Source organism: Paroedura picta, chromosome 8 (genome assembly GCF_049243985.1).
Source record: "Paroedura picta isolate Pp20150507F chromosome 8, Ppicta_v3.0, whole genome shotgun sequence".
NCBI lineage: Eukaryota > Metazoa > Chordata > Lepidosauria > Squamata > Gekkonidae > Paroedura > Paroedura picta.
In genome coordinates this window covers 96,485,266-96,507,199 of record NC_135376.1, presented here as the reverse complement: position 1 = coordinate 96,507,199, position 21,934 = coordinate 96,485,266, and the positions used below count along the sequence as shown (strand labels likewise).

Here is a 21,934-nt window from a genome sequence, read left to right as displayed (position 1 = left end):
CCAGCGTGTCTGCTGTGACACCATGGACATGCTCCACCACAAACCACTGTGCTTTGGAGAACCACATGAAGAGTTGAGGTAGGCTTGTGTAGGTGAGCTCATGTGGGCCTGGCTTTGCGAGCCGCAACTTGGGCGATTTTCGCTGTGTTGAAGGTTCTTGACCGGGTTCGTGCCCATGCCTAGTCAGTTCCCATCTGCACTACATCAGCTTACTATTTACCTCGTGGCCATTTTTTTACATTTCAGAAGGAACGGTACCAATTCCTCTGTTTTCAAGCTGAGAAGCATTTAGAGTGCCAGATAATTTAATTGACAGAGCATAGCCAGCAGGGATTTGTGGAGTCAGCCAAAAATAAATGTACTTAAGGTCAGCAGAAAAACTACAACAGACAGCATCCTGACCCGCTAAGTATGCTGTCGAAGAGAAGTATTAATCAGACTTGGCATGTACTGAGGGATGTCCCTTCCTGGGAGGAGAAAATACTGATTGCTTCCTTACAAAGCAATTAAGAATAGGAAGGAATGACTGGTCCATAGCAAAGTTCTCAATGCACAGCAAGGATTGCAAGCCTTATGCACAAAGACATCCTAGGAACACGCTAGAAACACCCTGGCCAGTCCTGCACTGATATTAAGCAGTGTAGTGAGTCAAAAAGTGTTCTGAGAGTCAGATGCTGCCAGTTAATGTTCAATTTCCCAAATGACTGAGTGAAGGGAATGAGGCTTCAGTGGAAACCTGGAAATCGGTGGAAGAAAGAGGTAGAGTATCTAGAGTGTGTCCAGAGGCAGGTTGCAAAAATGGTGAGGGGTTTGGAGACCACGTCGTATGAGGAAAGGTTGAGCCTGGAGAGAAGATAACTAAGAGGTGATATGATCATCTCCAAATCCTTGAGGGGCTGTCATACAGAAGATGGAGCAGAGTTGTTTTCTGTTGCCCCAGAGGGTCAGACCAGAACCAGTGGATTGAAACTAATTCAAAAGAATTTTTGGAAGAAGTTCCTGACAGAGCAGTTCCTCAGTGCAACAGGCTTCCTCGGGAGGTGGTGGGTTCTCCTTCTTTGGAAGTTTTTAAGCAGAGGCCAGATAGTCATCGGACAGAAATGCTGATTTTATGAACTTAGGCAGATTGTGAGTGGGTGGGCAGGAAGAGATGTGCCAGCGTTTGTCTCTTGTCTCCCTTGCATACCCAGGGAATTGCTGATTGTCACTGTGGGATAGTAGGTGAATTTCCTCCAGGCCAGTCTGGATTCTGGATATTTTTGGTGTGGGGGGAGGATCACTTGGGCATGAAATTGGGGTCACTGTGGGTAGGCAGGTAGTTGTGAGTTCCTGCATTGTGCAGAGGGTTGGATTAGATGGCCCTGTAGGTATCATCAAATGCTATTATTCTGTCATTCTAGCTCAGAGCTGCATGTTGCAGCTGCTTCCCCATTAACATGTGTTTCAAGATCATGTCCATAAAAGGCATCGCAGAATACATATATTTGCTACTGGCAAGTGGCCTTGCAGATAACTTCTATACTAAGATATCCAGTCTGCAAATTTTGCACAGCAAAGTATTCTTTCTTAGCATGCCTTCTGAGTAACCCTTTTCTTCTTCTCCACCCATCTAGGCAACAGTTACCAAGGTCACAGCAATTTCGATTTTCCACACGGGAATCCTGGTGGGACGTCTATGAACGACTTCATGCACGGGCCTCAGCTGTCTCACCCTCCCGACATGCCCAGCAGCATGGCAGCCCTCGACAAGCCCCTCAGTCACCCTATGCAGGACCCCGTAAGTTGGCCCGCCTCTTGGTTGCATCTTCATTTCCCCCCCAAACAACAAATCTTCCACTCTCCATCTTGCAGCACAGTTATAGATGAGAATATTACTCAGGGGTGGCCAAACTGTGGCTCTTCAGATGTCCATGGACTACAATTCCCATGAGCCCCTGCCAACATGCACAATTCATGAGTATTGTAGTCCACGGATATCTGAAGAGCCACAGTTTGGCCACCCCTGAACTAGTTTGTAACACCAACAATGGATTGAGGAAGAATTTTTTTTTTACCATACGCTTGGATATGATGGTTAGAGCCTGCTTCTGCCAAGTTATGAGACCAGCACAAGATGGACATGGAGGTAGGGCAGAGTTGAGGAATAAGCAAAGCTGGGCCAGGGGCAGAGCCACACAGAAGGTCCCAGGTTCAATCCCCAGCATCTACAGATAAAGGGCCAGATACAAGGTATTGTTAAAGTCCTTTCCTTTCCTTAAGATCCTGGAGAGTATCCATCAGTCTGAGTAGACAGTACCAGCCTAGATGGTCTGATCCAACTTAAGGCTGCTTCATCTGTATACATGACGTGTGCCCACATCAGAGAGCAAGTCTAATATGAAGGGATTCATCCTTATCACATGACCTGGTTTGGCCAACCATCATGCAAGGGTTTCTTCATGGTGTCTAGCTGGTTGGTGTGCAGGCTTCATCGGGGGCCTGGTTTACTGGTGGCACAAAAGTTTAATTTCTACATGATGCGTCTCATGCTGTGGGTTCAGTTCTCACTTGCATGCTCAGATCTTGTAGAAGAAACTAAACTGTGGAAAATGTCAACACTTCCCAGGACAGAAATGTTGCTGGACATTTTTTATTTATGTACAGAACGTACAATGCAACAACAGTCAGTTTGTAAGGCGTTCGCCGACAACTAATGGGTGGTACAAGTGAGGGAAAGAATCACCGGAACCTCTGCCTGCTACCCCAAGGGTAGCCATCTGTTGCCTTGTTGGTAAACTCCGTAGATCAGAAGCCAGCAGTCCCCGGCTCCTTTTCCTGCGGTGGCCGGTGCCTCTCCGTGTGGGTGCTTCTGCAGTTCCGGTTTCCCATTGTGATGGCCTGTTGACTGTTTCACAACAGAACCTCCCCCTGCCCCCCGCCAGCTCTTTGCCTCACTTTGCCTTTCCTGCTTCTTCTCCTCCTCCGCAGATCCCTCATCCCGGCAGCACTGAACAGCCTCATAGTTCCCTGCCGCCGCAAGGTTTGCACGTCCCTCATCCCAGCAGCCAGTCAGGGCAGCCATTACATCACAGCGGTCCGCCTACCCAGCAGAGCCGGCAGCCGCCGCAGGCCGCTTCCAGCAACCATCCACACAGTGACCTGGCCTTTAACCCCTCCGCAGCCTTAGAGGGCCAGGCCGGCGGGCAGGGCGCCTCCGACATGCCGGAGCCTTCGCTGGATGTAAGTCGGGGTCCTTCGGTCAGTCGCGTGCTGGCACCGACCTCCTGAAAGTGGTGGGAGGAGCCTCTTCTCCAGCGGTGCCCTCCTTATTCGGGACACGGCCGGCATCCTTCCACTGGTCCAGGCAAGGCAGGATGCGGGCCTCATTTCTGTCTGGTCGGCGGTGCCTTGAGGGAGGGCAGCGGAGGGGGGCCCAGGCATGAAAGGGGAACGCTTTGAGCATTTCCATTCAGTCATGGTCGGCTGGTATTTGTAGAGTGATCCTGGGTATGGGCACTTTTTGTTTTTTAAGGGAATCTACATTCTAGCTTGGGAATACTTGGGGAGGCAGACCAAGAGCAGGGAAGAAAGGAAATATTGGATTTTTTTTTTTACATTTCCCTCCTGTCTGATCAGCAGGATCATGTGATCCTTTCGTGCCCCAGCATAACAGTTCTGATACCTGTAACCATGAGCATCTAAATAAAAGGAGTAAGGACTCACAAGACTCACCTGCACTCTTACCTTGTCAAGCAATCCAGAGAGACAGGGGTTGTCTGCAGAGATATACGTAGCCCCTCCAATGCTTAGAAGCACAGGGAATGTGCAGCCTTAGGGGCTGCAGCTCATAATAAGGATCAGAAACAGGGAGGGCAAGATCAGACACAGGCACTCACTCTGCCCTTGACAGCGCTGTCCTTTAGCAGCCCCCTGAACAAGACACACGCCTGCTTTATACTTACTCTGCACCCCTCAGTCCGGAGCCCCACTTGGCTCTGCCTCCCCCTGAATGCAAGTGGACTCACCGTTGGAGAGAGGAATCCGCTGCTCCTTGAAGGGTTCTTCACAGGGGCAGCATTGCCTTTGTGTCAGGGAGGAGTTGGGCCAGAGATTCAGAAACCACAGCTGCAGACAAAAACAATGTCTGGGCGCCTTCAGCAGTTCACAGGAGTCAAGACCGATTCCTTCCCGAAGAGACAAGCGCCCCATGTTGGGTGCCAAATCTGATGGCCAAATAGCCAAATTGGGGTTCTTTTGCCCATCCCCAATGAATCCCTGCAGAAGAAATATAGACACAGGGGAGTTCCCAAATCTGTGTAGAGAACAATACAGTTACATGAGATTGGAGGCGGGAAAGATGATGCCTTTACACCCTTGCACATCCCAGGGGACCACCCCTTCTGCCACCATGCCAGCTCCCCGGAAAGGTCCCAAAAGCAACTTCCGTCTCCTTCTCCCTCCCTGGTTAACAAACAATTTCAGCTTCTTCCTCTGGCCTTGAGAATAGATGCACAGATGTGAATAAACATGAATACACACGAACTATTTCGCCAGAACACGGGGTGGGATCACAGAGAAAGGATTTCAGCTGGTGTAGAATCATAGAGTTGGAAGGAAGCTCCTAGGTCATCTAGTCCAACCCCCTGCACTGTGCAGGACACTCATAACCCTATCGCTCATCCACTGTCACTTGAAACTGTCACCCCCTTGAAACTTCATGGAATCAGCCTCTCCGTCAGATGGCTTTCCAGCCTCTGTTTAAAAATCTCCAAAGATTCCCACCACCTCCTGAGGAAGCTTGTTCCACTGAGAAACCTCTCTGACTGTGAGGAACTTTTTCTGGATGTTGAGACGGAATTTCTTTTGAATTTATTTCATCCCATTGGTTCTGGTCCATCCCTCTGGGGCAGTGTATAGGGACAGTGATGTTCATCATTTGCCCCCTCTCTGAGCAAATCTCCAGTTCCCCCTTTACGCTGTTCTATAGTTGTCCCCTCCCCCAAGACCAATATTTCTGGGAGCATTTTCTTTTCTAGCAGAATAGCAGAGGTGAGAAAGTTGCTGCCTGCTGCTGAAAGTCCTTAAGTTAGCTGATATTTTTGGCAACGTACCAGTTGATATGATTTGGAAGAACTTTGTTTATACAAAAGTCACCCCTTTAGGACACTCAGCTAAGCTAGGGAGACATGTCCCCAAAATACATTTACAATCTAGTCGTCTTGCTCAAGGTCCTCGTCCCCAAAGATGTTAAACTGGCCTCAACCAGGGCTGGTGCATTTGCAGCCCTGGCCCCGACTTGGAAGAATATTCTCCCTAATGAGATCAGGGCCCCGCAGGGCCTATGAGGGGGACATATTCTCCCGGACCTACAGTTGGCTGGAGACAGTACTGGAATTCTGCCCTCCCTGCTCAAAACATCAGTCAAACTAACACCAGATAAATAAATATATTTACATCACCCCTCTACCAGAAGAGGGGCAGCGACCTTGGAGTGATTTCATTGAAACCCACTGGAAATTAACCTGTGACTTTGTAGTTTATTCTGATAGTGTTTATAATGAGTTATTTATTGTTTGTTCTATATGTTGTTACCTGCCCTGAGCTTTTGGGGTAGGGCAGGCTCTAAATGAAATTTTATTTTTATTTTTATTTTTATTATTATTACTATCGTGCTTCTCTAGGAGGGTCACATGCTATGCCCTGCTTTGCATGAGTCCTGTTCCATTCTCTGCTTGCTTTTCATCCCTCTTTCTCAGACGTCCTGTTTGCGTGTTCACTCACCATGCAGGGGGAGCGAGTGGGCAAAAGCACGCCAGTCTGCCCCCCCCCCCGCCTCCGTTCAATTACCAAGTGGTCTCCACAGAATGACCAAGGCTTACCATAGCCCTGTGGCCCGCTGCCCCTTGGAGTTGTGGCTGGACCAAAAAAATTTAAAAGCAACATGGCTGATGCCACTACATCATTTGTGGGTAACATTCAAAAGTGACATGGGGTAGCTCTAGGAATCACCAGAAACTCTATAATTTCACCACAGAATTTCCAGTGATGCCTGTTATCACTGCCAAAAGCCATGTAGTGATATGGTCAGTGTTGCATGCACATGTTATTAAATATCCCCAGCCTTCCTGCCAATGCCTGGCAATCCTAGGTTGAATGTGCAGAGAAAGTGCCCATGCATAGCCCCTCCCCAGGGTCTGTGAAGCTGGTTGTGCAACATTGCCATTCATGGGCAGAGGGTGAGTGCACGGGCACTTCCACACGCTCACCTCTCACAGACCACTCAGAGGAGAGGGGCAGGGGCAGGGGCAGGGGCAGCTCACACCTGCTCTCCCTCCCCTGCGTTAGTGAACACCCCGGGGAGGGTCTCTCCATAAGTCCAAGGTCAGCATTTGAAGCAAGGACAAATTTTGGATTCTGGTGTTACAGACTGGCAGGATGCAGGTGTTTTGATAAAGTTCTTTAGGGGGGTTCCACATGTACGTTGACTCACTCCCATTGGCCATAAAGAATTCAGTGGAAGCTGCAGACCTAGGAGGAACAGGGGAGAAAAATACTGTCCAGTGGAGCATTTGTTTGTTTGTTCGTTTGTTCATAGAATGTATACTGCACCTTTCTGTCCCACCCAGGAGGTCAAGCAATTATAAGGTGGCCAGATTTCAACATAGGTAAAGCCGGACAGCATTGACCGTGCGGGGGGTGGGGGTGGGGAAAGTTCTTGATTAAAAATGTGGTCTATATGGAGCAACAAAAAGTTTCATAGAACGCATAGAACGCAAAAATAGTATTGTAATATATATATTTTAATTTAAACATAAGTACAATTTGCCAGGTGCCCCCAGATATCCCTCCAAAAATGGGACAATCTGGTCACCTTAGGTTAACAAACCAAAGCAAAATATTGTACCCCACTTTTCTCCCCTGATGGGACCCAAAAGGGCTGACATCAGTCTCCTCTCTTCCTTTCTGTCCTCACAAAAACCTTGTCGGGTAGGTCAGGCTGAGAGAGAGAGAGTGTCACTGGCCCAAGGACACCCAGCAACCTTCCAGGGTCTCTCAGATAGTAGTCCCAAAAGCCTTAAGCAACACACCGCACTGGCTCTTAGCGGTATGAAACGCATCTTGAAAAAACAAAAACAAAAGTAAAATCCATATATAAAAACACAACGGCAGCAATTAAAGCATAGGGCAGGACAGGAAGGGCCATGGAAGGAACATGGGAACACTGACTGAAAACGTCCTCACCTGCTGGTGGGAAACAGCACAAAAAGAGGACAGGTGCCCAGGTCCCTGAAAGCATTAAGTTATCCTTCTGCAGAACAGAATTAAAATAAGCGTGAGTTACCTGCACAACTGAAATAGTGTGAATCCCTGTTCCTGGGTAGTGCTGTAATGTGGCACAGAGGACTTTTCTGCATTCCTGTTTTCCTTGATTCTTCATTCCTGATGCTCTAGAGGCTTTTCCTGTTCTCCAGATGTTTTGCTCCCCAAGGCTGCCAATTCTGGAGATTTTGGGGGTGGAACCAGGAGTGTATGGGATTTGGGGCGAGAAGGGATCTCAGTATTCTATGGAGTCCAGCCATTTCCTCCAGGGGAACTGATCTCTTTAGTCTGGAGATGACCTGTAATACCAGGGGAGCCCAGGTCCCACCTGGGGACTGTCTTCCCTATTACTCCCTCTAGTGGTTAATTTGATATTACACCACTGTATGTCCAGATTTAAATCAGAGGTTTTTATGCCAGACCTAAAGTAATATAATATCCAGTTGACCTCTAGAGGAAGCAAAACATGTGAGCAACAGGACTACCCCCCCTTAAAAAAACAGGAATACACAAGTAAGGAAAATGCAAAAAAAAAAACCTTGGTGACAAAAAAATCATGCATTTGTTCCTGCAAGAAAGCCATTTTTCCCCACCTGTGAGAGGGTTGGTCCAACTATTTCAAGACTGTAGAAAATTAAGAAACTGTGGAAAGAAAGTCATGTTAAAGCAACTTCACCCCCCCCCCCCCCACCCCTAAAATCTTCAGAATGTAAACAGTGAGAATCAGTGAAGGAATGCTAGCCCAAAACAGAGAAGTCAGTGGGGAAACACAAGGAGATAGATGACTCTCCTCGGGGAGGGAATTCCATGCTCTTGGTGCCATGACTGAGAAGGCCCTTTCTCAGGTTGCCCCCCACCTAGGAGGTCTCCAAAGCTGCCCATGGTTACCAGTTGGCTTCAGACTGGCAGAAGTTACTACCATCTTATCACATATCATGTAGTTGGATTGTCGACATCCAGGTGGGATCTGGGAGTCTCCTGAAATGACAGCTGATCTCCAGATGACAGACATCTGTTCCCTTGGAGGAAATGGCTGGTTTGGAGTAGACTCAGTGGCAAAGATATCCTCTACCCAGACCCTGCCTCCCAGCCTCCAGCTCCAACTCCTAGGACTGCTTTTAGGGATGGACTGACTCTTCCACTGGCCAGGAGAGTTCTCACCGGGCCCCAACCTTGGAGAGCCACTGATTATCAGGAGCAAGTGGAGTAAAATAACCCCTGCAGTGGCTGACAGGGATGGGGCTTAGCTCTCTCCAGGGCTCCACTGACTGCTTTAGTGTTACAGCCTCAAACATAAATCGCCTCCCCTTAGCAAGTCAGTCATGCAGCCTTACAATGTAACTGGGCCGGTACACCAGTCCTTTCTCAACCCAACAAGTGTGTCTTCAGATGAGCTTATAATTCTGCCACGTGGTGATTTTGCCAGTACGTTTGTACTTTCTTCAGATGTCCTCTGTCTTTATTCCACAGCTGCTTCCCGAACTGACAAATCCAGATGAGTTGCTTTCATACCTGGATCCCCCTGACTTACCGAGCAATAGCAACGATGACCTTCTCTCACTCTTTGAAAACAACTGAAGCCTTCTTCTGTGTTCCGTCCCTGACACCTGTCATTCGTTTGACACCTCTGTAGCTTCACAGTGAGGAATCCCACACCGCCCATTTGCCCCCACGAGAGGAGACGATGGACACGTTCTTGATCTCAGAACTCACTTGGCTCACATTAAGCTTCACAAACGGTGGGGGAGAAAGAACAAGGACGAGAAGACGGAGGGCCTCCAAGCCCCGCCACTCCCCATCACGGACTGTTTATGCAGCGACAGGAAACCTCACTGGTGAGGTCTGCAGAGAAAGGAGAGCTGAGCCTTGGGAGATGGCCTCGCATGACGTATCCTGGCAGAAGTCAGTCTCACCAAGGGAAGAAAAGGCAGCGGAACTGTTCGAAGCGACCCGTTTCAGGATGCCCTTCCGACGGTGTTCTTCCATTGGTTTGGTTTGGTTTCTTTTTCCTTTACGGTGTGGTGTCTCTTCCACTGTGTTCGTTTTCTCCCTCCCCCAGTCTGTGAATTTGGGTCAGACGGAATAAGGACACGATTCATTTGGCAATGCCTTCAGACTAGCCAAACAAACTCAAACTACAAAACACATACCAAAAAAGCACAAACGCAAAACCCATAAAGATGTCACAACTAAGAGAAAACCACACACACAACAAAGGGAGGCGCCTGTTCCTCAGATGGCCGTTTCTGTGTGAAGGAAGCGGCCTGTGAATCTCTGGGCTGCAGCAACTGTTTTTTTTCTAAATTGTAGCAATTTTTAAATCTTGTAGGCCGGGTAGCCTCGTTGCTCTGACACGGAAACTTGGAGACTTGTTTTGGTTTGTTTTTTCTGTCTTTCTCTTTCCCCCTTTTCTTTCTTACGGGGTTCCGTTTCAAAGGATCGACCTGTTTGCCATCATGTGAGCAAGACGACCATGACACGGGAGGGAGGGGATCAACTCATCCCCATGTGAAACTAGGAAAGGTGGATGTCACGAAGATTCTCCTTAACCTGAGCAGTGAAGACAGTCCTAGCCGGGGGAGGGAGGGAAGGAGAACAGCCAGATGGTGAAATAGCTGCCCCCCCCCATAGGATTGAACAGGGCTGGCTTGAAAGAGGCCTTTGCCCTGGGAGGAAGAGACACCCAAAGCCTGGCCTCTGACGGAGGGGACGACTCTCAGAAGCTTCCACCCCGCAAATCTTGTTGTCCCTAAGGTGCTACTGGACTCAACCCTCGCTGTCCTCCACCTCCCCCAAGTTCGTTTCCTTTCCGTTTTTCAGATTGTGACATGGAATTCAGACTTCTCGTTTTCTCCTTTTCCAGTTCGTTGTACCTTTTTTTAGCTGCCAGGACTGTTTTCTAACGCTATATATATATTTCCAAGGACGACAATGGGCACGGGAAGTTAAGTCCCTTTGGTACCACAGTACCACAGCCTCTCCTGCCACAGTGCTTCCGTGGTCTTTGTGCTTTTCATGTGTTCGACTCCCCCCTGCATGAGCTTCCTGTCGCTCCTAGGCCCATTTCTGCGCTCTTGGTCATTCTCTCGTATAATTGATGTATAGTATCTGTATGTCAAGACGTGCATGTGTGCCAACTGTGCCCTGGCGGGCCAGCATTTTGTCTTCTGCTCACCATGTGCAAATCTCGCTTTCTTTGTGAATAAAAGAAAAGACCTTGATGGCTTCCTTTCCCTTCCAGAAATCAAATCAAATATATCTCATATTTGATTTTCAGCCGTAGGCTTTCCATGTTCTGTCCGATGGAACTCGTGTTTGTCGGTTTCTGTGTGTAAGCTCCGCCCACCGTGCCCCCTGTGAATGGCGTGACCCACCCATTCCATTCCGGACTCGCTCTTGTCACCAAAGTCATGCTTGTAAATTCTTTGCGTATTTTGTTTTTAGCATCTACCGCCACAGCTGTATATGCATCTTGTGATATATATATATACTAGTTCACAGCACTTTGCTGTAGATATTACAGGAAATGGCAGTTTTAGTTCCTCTGTTTTCCCGTAGGAGTGTTGAATTTGTAAAACATTTTATGTAGAGATGTTTCGACACTTACTTTTCTCCCTGTTCCCCCTTTCATTGAGGTTTTGTTTTTGTTTGTTTCATAAGAAGCGCTGTTCATTATGCAAAAATCAATTATTTTAAGAATTGCTATTGTAAATATCTTTTGTGAATATTTTAGTATCGTCTTTGATAATAATATTCAACATTGTCCTGATCTGGTTATACTTGTGTTTTCAAATACATAGTCTTTGTGGGGGGAGTACACGTCCTCTTCTGTTTGTTTGTTTTTTAAGGGTTCTTGGATTGATGGAGCTTTCTTTTTCCCCTTTTGAAAAATGAGCCCCCCCATCCATTTCTTAATCCAGTTTAATGGATCTGGCCAATGTCCTGAACTGCCCTGAAAAGGAACTGTTATGAGTAAAATCTTTTCTTTTAATTTTCTTTAGTCAAGACAACAAAAAGTCATTTGCACCTGACATGTCCCATATGTAGGTAAATAGACGACAGCCCAATATGTGATTTTTCTATCCTGTACACCTGCAAAGGACCTTGATTACTAAACACCTGAGAATTAAAGTGGTATCACAGTAGTGGTGAGAGACCCAGGGGTCAGCAAACTGTGGCCCTCCAGATGTCCATGGACTACAATTCCCAGCGAATGCTGGCAGAGGCTCATGGGAATTGTAGTCCGTGGACATCTGGAGGGCCACAGTTTGCCTAGAGCTTCCTCTTGTTTCAAGTGCATTCTGAGCCCCCCCCCCCCCCGTGTAGAATGGAAGAGATGCAGTCAAACGTCCTTGCATTGTCCCATTATCCTCATTTGCTTTAAACTAACTGACAACCAGTTCAACAAATCACAGCCATCAGGGGATCAGAAGCCAGCTGTTGTCACACCTGCATCTCCAAAAAAGGCAAGGTACCGTGGGTCTGGCAAGTCATTCAGGCCTATTTTAAGCCATATACTGTATCTTGCCTGTTCAGATTTTAGCATCCCTTTCATGAAGCGGCTTCTCTGCTGTTGTGCCAGCATCCAGATTAGTGATTTCATTTTTAAAAAATTGAACTGGAAACAGAACCATTTCAACCTGGATCTGTTGAGGTCGGGAGTTCTGCTGGTGGCAGCGTGAATGCACCAAAAGGCCCTGCTGCGGAGGCAGAAAAAGAGATGCCATCATTGAGCATGCCCTGTCTGGGGTGGCCCAGGCCAAATTGCTCTCATCAGATCGCAGAAGCTAAGCAGGGCCAGCCCTGGTCAGGACTTGGAGGGGAGACCACCAAGGAGCATGGAGGCAACAATGGCAGAAGCACCTCTGGTCGTTTCTTACCTTGGAAATCTTACAGGGACGCCACAAGTCAGCTGTCACTTGACAGCACTTTCCCCCACCACCGTAACACTTGGTTTGGTTTGAGCCTGCCTGACCTCCACGAAGTGCAGAGTGGCCCACGTGGTTCTTCCATCAAGATGACAAGGGACTGAGCTGCATCGTGGCCAGGCCCCCCATGAGGACACCATATTGGCTCTCTTTCTGTAACGTCCCATTATTGAAAGTGGTTTTCCCCACAGCAACCAAATTCTGCACTCATTTTAAAAGCTGTAGTTTTTATGTCTAACCATTAGATTTGTACAAAGGGGGCATGATATTCAGTTTTAAGGGCTATTGTAGCTGGGTTAATGTCAACCAAGAGCCATTGCCTGGGTCTGGCTGTGTATTAAAGGTATAATTATCTAAGGGGCAACCATAAAAATATTAGCCATGAATGCCCCCTTCCCATAAGCAGTTCCTTGTCATCCCAAAATCTGTTTCAGAGAATTTGACATGGCTCATTTATAATCTGCTCACTGCCATTACCTTAGAATGAGGTTGAAACCCGATGGGACAATGCGGAGTTCTATTGGGTGGGGTGGCAGAACTCTACGCCCAAAGTATTTTAGCGTTAATCCTTTGTTTTGGAGGCATTTTGGTGTGGCCTTTTTAAAAATTGTTTCCCTATAGATGCCCACCTGGAAAAGAACCCCCTAGAGACTTATAATTCTACTGCCAATATTATTATTATTATTATTATTATATTATTATTATTATGTAATAATGAAAACACATTAATGTCTGCAGTGGAGGCTCCAGGGACATCTGTACATATGTAAATGGAAAATAGAGACATGTTAACAGAAATGCATTCATTTTCCTTGGAATGTGCATTTGTTTTTATTTTGCAGAGACAAAAAATGAAGCTTGAAGTTCCATCTTATGTGGGAAATGAATCCTGTTTGTTAGCGTTTGTGAAGTCTCCACGTTCGTTTCACTTCTTGTAATATACTCTGGAAATCCTTTGTGGAAAGATTTTTTCCTTGCATTTTTGTTTGTTTTTGTTTTTACCTTCATGTAATAATTAGCTTAATGTGTACTAGTCTTATCACCTGTGTATTTTTAGGGTGCTACAAAAATAATGAAGAAAATAAGGGGATTAAATAAAAAAAAAGGATTGTAACCAAATTCATACTTTGTACAATTTTTTGATATTGTGATCAGAGGAGAATTTTAAAAAAAAGTACAATCTGAAGTTACCATGCAAAAATGGCCATTGTTCTTGTTTGTACATTGTATGTACAGTACAATGCAATCATTTCATACTTTAAAACTGGTCAGAAAAAATAATTGTGATTTTTAGTCTTGCAAAACTGTATGTAGTTAGATGATGTGACAACCTAATATTTATCTAATAAATATGTATTCAAATGAAACCTGTATATTAGGTGTTCATGTGGTTATTTTGTATTTAAAAAAATAAATCAGATTGACTATTGCTAGACATTTATATACTTTCTTGTAACACTGAAAGTACTCTCATTTTTGCTCATGTTATTTTTTTTTCCTAAATAAATTTGGAAAAATTACGGATGGACAGCTCTTTTGTAAATCTGAATTTCCTACTTACTGCCACAAAAAAAGGAAGAAGAGTGGGGATGTCTTGGGTTCTGGTATCAGGAATTTATTATACTTTGAACTTGCAGGAGACGATCTTAGTCTGGGATTTACCTCTTATTGTATATAGTGGTCTGCAGTGTTGAAGGAATGGAAGGTTCCCCTACAGGAAGTTAGGTGACATAAATCTCTGGATATGACAATTTTCTGCCCTGTACCTGTGCATTAAGGGAACGAGGTACCATTTTTCTAACAGCTGCTAAAGTGGTTCACTCTGCAATTCTAAGCAGAGTTACAGCCTTCTAAGCTTATTGACTTCAATGGATTTAGAAGGATGTAACTCTGCTCAGAATTGCACTGTTGTTCTCATTCAAAAACCTTAGGAATGATAAAGCAGCAGCTATTATAGAACTGTAGTAACTTCATATGCCAACAAATTGCAGCTTAGGGGTTCACAATGTTCAAAATTTTCAGCATCATTGTATCTAATTATGATTTGGGCCATGGCATGTGGATCAGAAAATCTATAACATGGGGCCATGGACAGACAGGCTCTACAAGCTGGCTGGAATTGCCATGTTAACAGAAAATATGTTGGAGGTTAAGAAAAACCCCAATAATCTATAAGCCCTTTGAAATGTGTATTTATTATTAGGATATTTATGGCCTGTCTTTCCTTGTATAGCAGATGCTGGTCTAGGAATATTGCCCTCTATGGAACTTGGGTGAGGAGTTGAGAGGGGACAGGAGAGTAGTACAGCATGAGCATCAAGGACCAACAATTTTTCCAGCTGTCATTCACTCAAGAAAATGGAGAATTTGGGTGAAAGAAAGCATTCAGAGGAAGGAAAAGCCTGTGGAAGAAGCTGAGAAATAGTGGCAGAGGAGGACCTCTTGGGACTTCTGCTGCGAGGGGGAAAAATATTTTCCAGGCTCCAAAGAAAGGGAGAATTTTCCAGACCTTTCCAGAGCTTTGTAGGTTGGATCCAGAGACATTTCTCACTCCATCCTAGTAAGTCTCTTTGACTATTGCTCAATTTTCTTGAAGCTGACGGTTCTTTGCCCTGTTCTATTTTAATTTAAATGAAAACTTAGTTCAGTTTACTGAAAAGTGAACATCCACAAGAAGAGTTGGTTTTATACCTTGCTTTCCACTGCCCAAAGGAGTCTCAAAGTGGCTTCCAATTGCCTTCTCTTTCTCACCCCACAACAAGCACCCTGTGTGGTAGGTAGAGCCGAGAGAGACTGCTCCATGAGAACAGAACTATCAGATATCAGGAACCCCAAGTATTTCTGCCATGATTATATTCTGTTCTATACCGTTGCCTGTTATGGTGTTTATCTAGCCTGGCCTTTTTCCCTTGATGTAATACAGATGCTTTTGCTTGACATCCCAAGTTCGATTTCCTGCCACTATGTTTTATGCCTCCATCCACATTCCTTCCCCTCCGTTTCTTTAGTGACCTGTAGTTCTCAGACTTTTCTGTCCCTTGATGGCCAAATGGTTATCTCTATGTTTTGACTCCTTTGAATTGTGTCTGGTTTGAAATCCCAAGGGAGGGGGAAGAGCCCCTATATTGTTCACCCTATGCTTTGTAAATCAGTCCTGACTATGCCTTCAAAGTACATGTTTGCATTTTCTTAATTAAGAAACTTCAATTCCATGTGTTTACTTATTTAAAAATCGTCTCTCACATCAGGGCAGTGATTAGCCCAAGGTCACCCAGCTGGCTGCATGTGAAGGAGTGGGGAACCGCTGTGCCAAGCTGGCTCCCCTCAATAGCGCGACTATTTACTTGGCATTCAAGCTCAAGCTGCAACACGGCCATTTTCTCCAGGGAAGCCAATCTCTATAACTGAAGATCAGTTATAATTCCAGATCTCTGGGCCCTACCTGGGATTCGAAGTCTTGGATGCAAGGGCGGGGGGGGGGGGGGAGACTAAAAAACCCATAAAAGATGGATGGGAGAGAAGGTAAAGCTGGAGGGGGTAAGGGCAAAATAAAGGGAAAACTGATGATGGGGAGACTAACAAAAACTGGGTGTAGATGGGCCCAGAGGCTACTGGGGGGGGGGGATAGTAAAATGGTTAAGTAATTGAATGGGGAAGGAAGGAAGGCAAAATGGAAAAGTGACAGAAAGGGGACCTCACACACCTTGTGAGTCTTTATGACTCCCCCCACTTTCTTATATAATGTAGTTACCTTTTTAAATCTCATTCTGGATGTGCCAAGAGAAATGACCCATGACCTGTGAATGCTTGAGGGTTAGCATATAATATCTTGCTCATTAACTGACGCATTGTTTTAAAACATCCAGTGCTAATCTATGCATACCAAGGAGTACAAGGAAAACTGGTTAAACCACCACGTATCCAGGCATAATTGGTACATGCCACAGAGTTACAAACATGCAGCTAAGATGCAGCTTTCTCGCTGTGACAGCTGATGTTGAAGAATTGATTAGTACTTTGTTAGTTTTTGGATGAGAGACCACCAAGGTAGTCCAGAGTCACTGCACAGAGTCAGGGAAGGGCAAACCCTGAAAACCCCATATCCCAGGCTCCTCAAGAGTCAGTTGTGACTTGACGGAACATTCCATTCCAAACTATTTGTAGAGATTTCCTTGTATCCATTTCAACAAATAAGATGCTTTCCTGGAAATCTCAACTGTGAAAATTCCAGTAAAAATGAAAAAGGGGAGGGGCTTAACACCACCTGAATTGACAAGAACCTAAAGAAGGTCTAAATATATAGGACCAATAATTATGTTACTCAAATTTAAAACATTAAATATTGACAGATATACAAAAATACACAAATATGTATCACATAGTAGATTTTTAAAAACAGACATTAGCCTAGGTCAGGGGTAGTCAAACTGCGGCCCTCCAGATGTCCATGGACTACAATTCCCAGGAGCCCCCTGCCAGCGCTGGCAGGGGCTCCTGGGAATTGTAGTCCATGGACATCTGGAGGGCCGCAGTTTGACTACCCCTGGCCTAGGTAGGCTCAATTCAGAATTGAATTGATGAGTGACAACCAAAAATGACCATTATTTATGATGGCCAGACACATTTTGGCCCACTGGCCTTTCTCAGAGTTCAAACAAATGATCTTAGAGAATGGCTCCTGACCTCACAATACAATACTTCCTTCTAAATTGACCATGATGACATTTTTAATGGTTCAATTGTATCCCTTTTTCATTTGGTCAGGAAAACTGGATGCAGCCAGGAGCCAGCAACGATGCGCTAGTCAGAACATTCCATGCTTTTAGTGATTCTTAATAATTAATTATTTTATTTTCTAATTTTTAGACTGCCACTCCCTGAATATACTGCTTTATATAGATCTAAAATCCCATAAAACAGTAAAATTCCCATACAAAACCCAAAATGGCTGTAAAAACACAACAAAAGGATGACCCACTATATGCCTCTTCCATTCCCCCCCCCCCATCCAACAGTCACCAATCCCTCCCTCCTCGGCAGGGGGCAGCTAAAAGGTAAGTTCCAGCAGACTTTCTACAGGCCTGCACAGGGAGGGAACAGGGAGGGAGCAATTATCCCTAGCCCGGCCTCAACCAAACACACTGTCTTACAGCCCCTGTGGAACGTTAAAAGCTCCATAAGGGCCCTTAGCTCTTCCGGGAGTTCATTCCGCCAGGTTGGGCCCAGGACCAAAAAGGCCCCAGGGGCTGGGGACAACAAGCAGATTCCTATCTGCAGAGCAAAGAGCCCTGCTCTACCTGCAGAGCAAAGCAGTCCCTCAGGTAAGTTGGGCCCAGGCCACGAATGCCCTTAAAGGTAGATACCAAAACCTTGAACCTGATCCAGAAGCTGATCAACAACCAATGCAGCTCCCTCAGTCTAGCCTGAACATGGACCCTCCAAGATGACCTCATGAGGGCTCTAGCAGCTGCACTTTGCACCAGCTGTAATTTTCAGGTCAGGGACAAGGGAAGACCCGCACAGAAAAAATTACAGAAGTCTAGTCTGGAAGTGACTGTTGCATGGATCACTGTGGCCAGGTGGTCCAGTGACAGGTAGAGTGCTAATAGCCAAGCCATAGCCATAGATGGGAAAAAGCCACTTGGGCTAGTTTCATGATCTGAGCCTCCAGAGATAAGGAGGCATCAAAGATCACTCCCAACTTCCTGGCCACAGGTACCGCTGTAAACTGCACCCCATCCAGGCAAGGGAGACATACTTCCTGATCCTGTCCCCTTCTAACCAGCCAAAGGTGGGGTTGAGTTGCAGGCAGCTCTTCTTGAGCCATCCAATCACTGCTTCCAAACAACTGGCAAATGTTTCCTGGGGGGAGTCTGGCCATCCATCCATCAGGAGATGGAGCTGGGTGTCATCTGCATAGTGATGACAGTCTGAAACTCCAAACCAGCTATGCCAGAGGGCACATATAGATGTAAAAAAGTATGCAGTACAAAAGGGAACACAAAGGGGGAAGACAACTCTTCCCCCACTGCAACCCTGTAGCATTGTGCAAGGGGGGCCTGATTTGGTTCGATTCGGGTTCAGATGAACCTGATTTGGACTGATTCGGGTTCAGATTCAGCCGATTCGGATTGAATCATAGAATCATAGAGTTGGAAGGGGCCATACAGGCCATCTAGTCCAACCCCCTGCTCAACACAGGATTAGCCCTAAGCATCCTAAGGCATCCAAGAAAAGTGTGTATCCAACCTTTGCTTGAAGACTTCCAGTGAGGGGGAGCTCACCACCTCCTTAGGCAGCCTATTCCACTGCTGAACTACTCTGACTGTGAAAAACTTTTTCCTGATATCTAGCCTATATCGTTGTACTTGAAGTTTAAACCCATTACTGCGTGTCCTCTCCTCTGCAGCCAGCAGAAACAGCATCCTGCCCTCCTCCAAGTGACAACCTTTCAAATAATTAAAGAGGGCTATCATGTCACCTCTCAACCTCCTTTTCTCCAGACTGAACATTCCCAAGTCCCTCAACCTATCTTCATAGGGCTTGGTCCCTTGGCCCCAGATCATCTTCGTCGCTCTCCTCTGTACCCTTTCAATTTTATCTACGTCCTTCTTGAAGTGAGGCCTCCAGAACTGCACACAGTACTCCAGGTGTGGTCTGACCAGTGCCGTATACAATGGGACTATGACATCTTGTGATTTTGATGTGATGCCTCTGTTGATACAGCCCAAAATGGCATTTGCCTTTTTTAGCGCTGCATCACACTGCCTGCTCATGTTTAGTTTACAATCCACAAGTACCCCACGGTCTCGTTCACACACAGTGCTACCTAGAAGCGTATCCCCCATCCAGTAGGCATGCTTTTCATTTTTCTGACCCAGATGCAGAACTTTACACTTATCTTTATTAAATTGCATCTTGTTCTCATTTCCCCTTTTTTCCATTGTGTTCAGATCTCGTTGAACTCTGTCTCTATCTTCCGGAGTATTTGCCAGTCCTCCCAATTTGGTGTCATCTGCAAACTTGATGAGTAGTCCACCCCCTCATCTAGATCATTAATAAATATGTTAAAAAGTACTGGGCCGAGCACCGAACCCTGAGGTACCCCGCTACTCACCTCTCCCCAGTCTGATGAAACACCATTGACAACAACTCTTTGAGTGCGGTTCTCTAACCAATTCCCTATCCACCTAACGATCTGAAAATCCAGATTGCAGTCCTTCAACTTATCCATCAGAACATCATGGGGAACCTTGTCAAAAGCTTTACTAAAATCCAAGTAAATGACATCAACCAAATTTCCCCGATCCAGCAAACCTGTTACTTGGTCAAAAAAGGAAACTAGGTTGGTCTGGCAGGACCTGTTGGAGACAAATCCATGCTGACTTCCTTGGATCACCAAATTGTCCTCCAGATGTTTGCAGATCGCTCCCCATTGATTCAGGTTCGGGTCCAGAAAGGGGGCCATTACCACACAGGCCTTGTGGACCATGGGCAAGACCAAACCCAAACTCACTGTGTCAGACAAGAACATTTCCATGAAAGTCTTGAAGGGCCCAAGAACTTCCACAGTCTGGGAAGTGGTCTCCCACTTTCGATCAGTGAACCATTACCCAGGCATAAACATCCTTGCCTCCTGGACAAGGGCATCTAAGGCTCTCTTTTGCTCCACCAAGCGCTCAAGCATGGCACATGTGGAGTTCCAGCGCGTGCTGACATCTCTGATCAAGCAGTCCTGCGGCACGCCCATCAGGACCTGCTTTCTCCCCAGCCTCAAGATGTCGTACGAGCTGCGAGAGAAGAGCGCCACGATCTTCTGACACTTCTCGATGAGATGCCTGAAGTTAATGGCTTCGGCAGAAGAACCAGTTCCCTTGGAACCAATCCCAAGGGCATCCTTCACCTTGAGGTGGAGAAGATGGGCCGCACAGGAGATGTTCTTCAGGACCATTTCCTTGACCGCCTTTGTCATGTTTAGGGCACCATCAGTCACCAAGAAGCCTTTAGTGAGCCCCATCCCACTACCTACCCACCCATCTACCATTCTACGGATGGTGCCCCGAATGTTGTCTGCTGTGTGCCGCACATCGAAAGGCTTGATGTGCAGCAAGGCATGGTGATAGCCTGCCTGCTAGCCCTAATTCTGCCAAACGGGCTCGACCCCACCCAGCACCAATGGGCAGTCAGCGAGATGTATGCATCCTGCGCATGACATGACGTCCATATATATGACGTAAAGTGTACAGTCCCTGAAGCTCAGGACATCTCTACCTCCACGCGGCATCTGGCTGCCCTATAAAGAGAGGGCAACACTGACCTGCTAACAATGGTATGACTAGGAGGCGTGTACCAGGTGGATATGCGATGACACAGTCAGCAGAAGTAGAAGCCATCGGCTGGACGAAATGTGTACCCTCCCACGGCCATGAACACAGCTAGATCATTGTTCGCGGCTCTACACCATGCCTCAACACCTCCTTTTGGCATGCCGCTACCAGCCTGGGCAAGCATTTCCACCATGGTTGCTTGCCTCCCTCTAACTCCAGCTGCCCCCTGAGCAGAACTCTTAGGGAGAGCTCTGGAGGTGGAGGTCCCAGGGAAACTCTCCAACCTCATAGAATCATAAATCATTGAGTTGGAAGGGGCCACACAGGCCATCTAGTCCAAACCTCTGCTCAATGCAGGATCAGCCCTAAGCATCCTAAAGCATCCAAGAAAAGTGTGTATCCAACCTTTGCTTGAAGACTGCCAGTGAGGGGGAGCTCACCACCTCCTTAGGCAGCCTATTCCACTGACTGTGAAAAATTTTTTCCTGATATCTAGCCTATATCGTTGTACTTGTAGTTTAAACCCATTACTGCGTGTCCTTTGCAGCCAATGGAAACATCATCCTGCCCTCCTCCAAGTGACAACCTTTCAAATACTTAAAGAGGGCTATCATGTCCCCTCTCAACCTCCTTTTCTCCAGGCTGAACATTCCCAAGTCCCTCAACCTCAATTTTCATAGGGCTTGGTCCCTTGGCCCCAGATCATCTTTGTCGCTCTCCTCTGTACCCTTTCAATTTTATCCACATCCTTCTTGAAGTGAGGCCTCCAGAACTGCACACAGTACTCCAGGTGTGGTCTGACCAGTGCCGTATACAATGGGACTATGACATCTTGTAACTTTGATGTGATGCCCCTGTTGATACAGCCCAAAATGGCATTCGACTTTTTTACTGCTGGGTCACTCTGCCTGCTCATGTTTAACTTACAATCCCCCCCCCATCGAGTACCCCAAGGTCTCGTTCACACACAGTGTGACCTAGAAGCGTATCCCCCATCCAGTAGGCATGCTTTTCATTTTTCTGACCCAGATGCAGAACTTTACACTTATCTTTATTAAATTGCATCTTGTTCTCATTTGCCCATTTTTCCATTGTGTTCAGATCTCGTTGAACTCTGTCTCTATCTTCCGGAGTATTTGCCAGTCCTCCCAATTTGGCGTCATCTGCAAACTTGATGAGTAGTCCCTCTACCCCCTCATCTAGATCATTAATAAATATGTTAAAAAGTACCAGACCGAGCACCAAGCCCTGAGGTACCCCGCTACTCACCTCCTTCCAGTCTGATGAAACACCATTGACAACAACTCTTTGAGTGCGGTTCTCTAATCAATTCCCTATCCACCTAACTATCTGAAAATCCAGATTGCAGTCCTTCAACTT

General features: G+C 46.3%; 1 protein-coding gene across 12 annotated transcripts in view; it reads left to right on the top strand.

The window, feature by feature from the left end:
* ZMIZ1 (zinc finger MIZ-type containing 1) overlaps nt 1–13,747 on the top strand; it is a 410,316-nt gene extending 396,569 nt beyond the window's left edge. For 11 of the 12 annotated variants that reach the window (XM_077350892.1, XM_077350896.1, XM_077350895.1 and 8 more), the window contains 3 exons: nt 1,614–1,777; nt 2,968–3,219; nt 8,770–13,747. In XM_077350892.1, coding sequence (XP_077207007.1) covers nt 1,614–1,777; nt 2,968–3,219; nt 8,770–8,877 — 524 coding nt within the window. In that variant the 3' untranslated portion in view covers nt 8,878–13,747. The remainder of the gene's footprint in view (nt 1–1,613; nt 1,778–2,967; nt 3,220–8,769) is intronic. The other variant, XM_077350898.1, reaches the window with a different exon arrangement.
* Nucleotides 13,748–21,934: the final 8,187 nt, after the last annotated feature.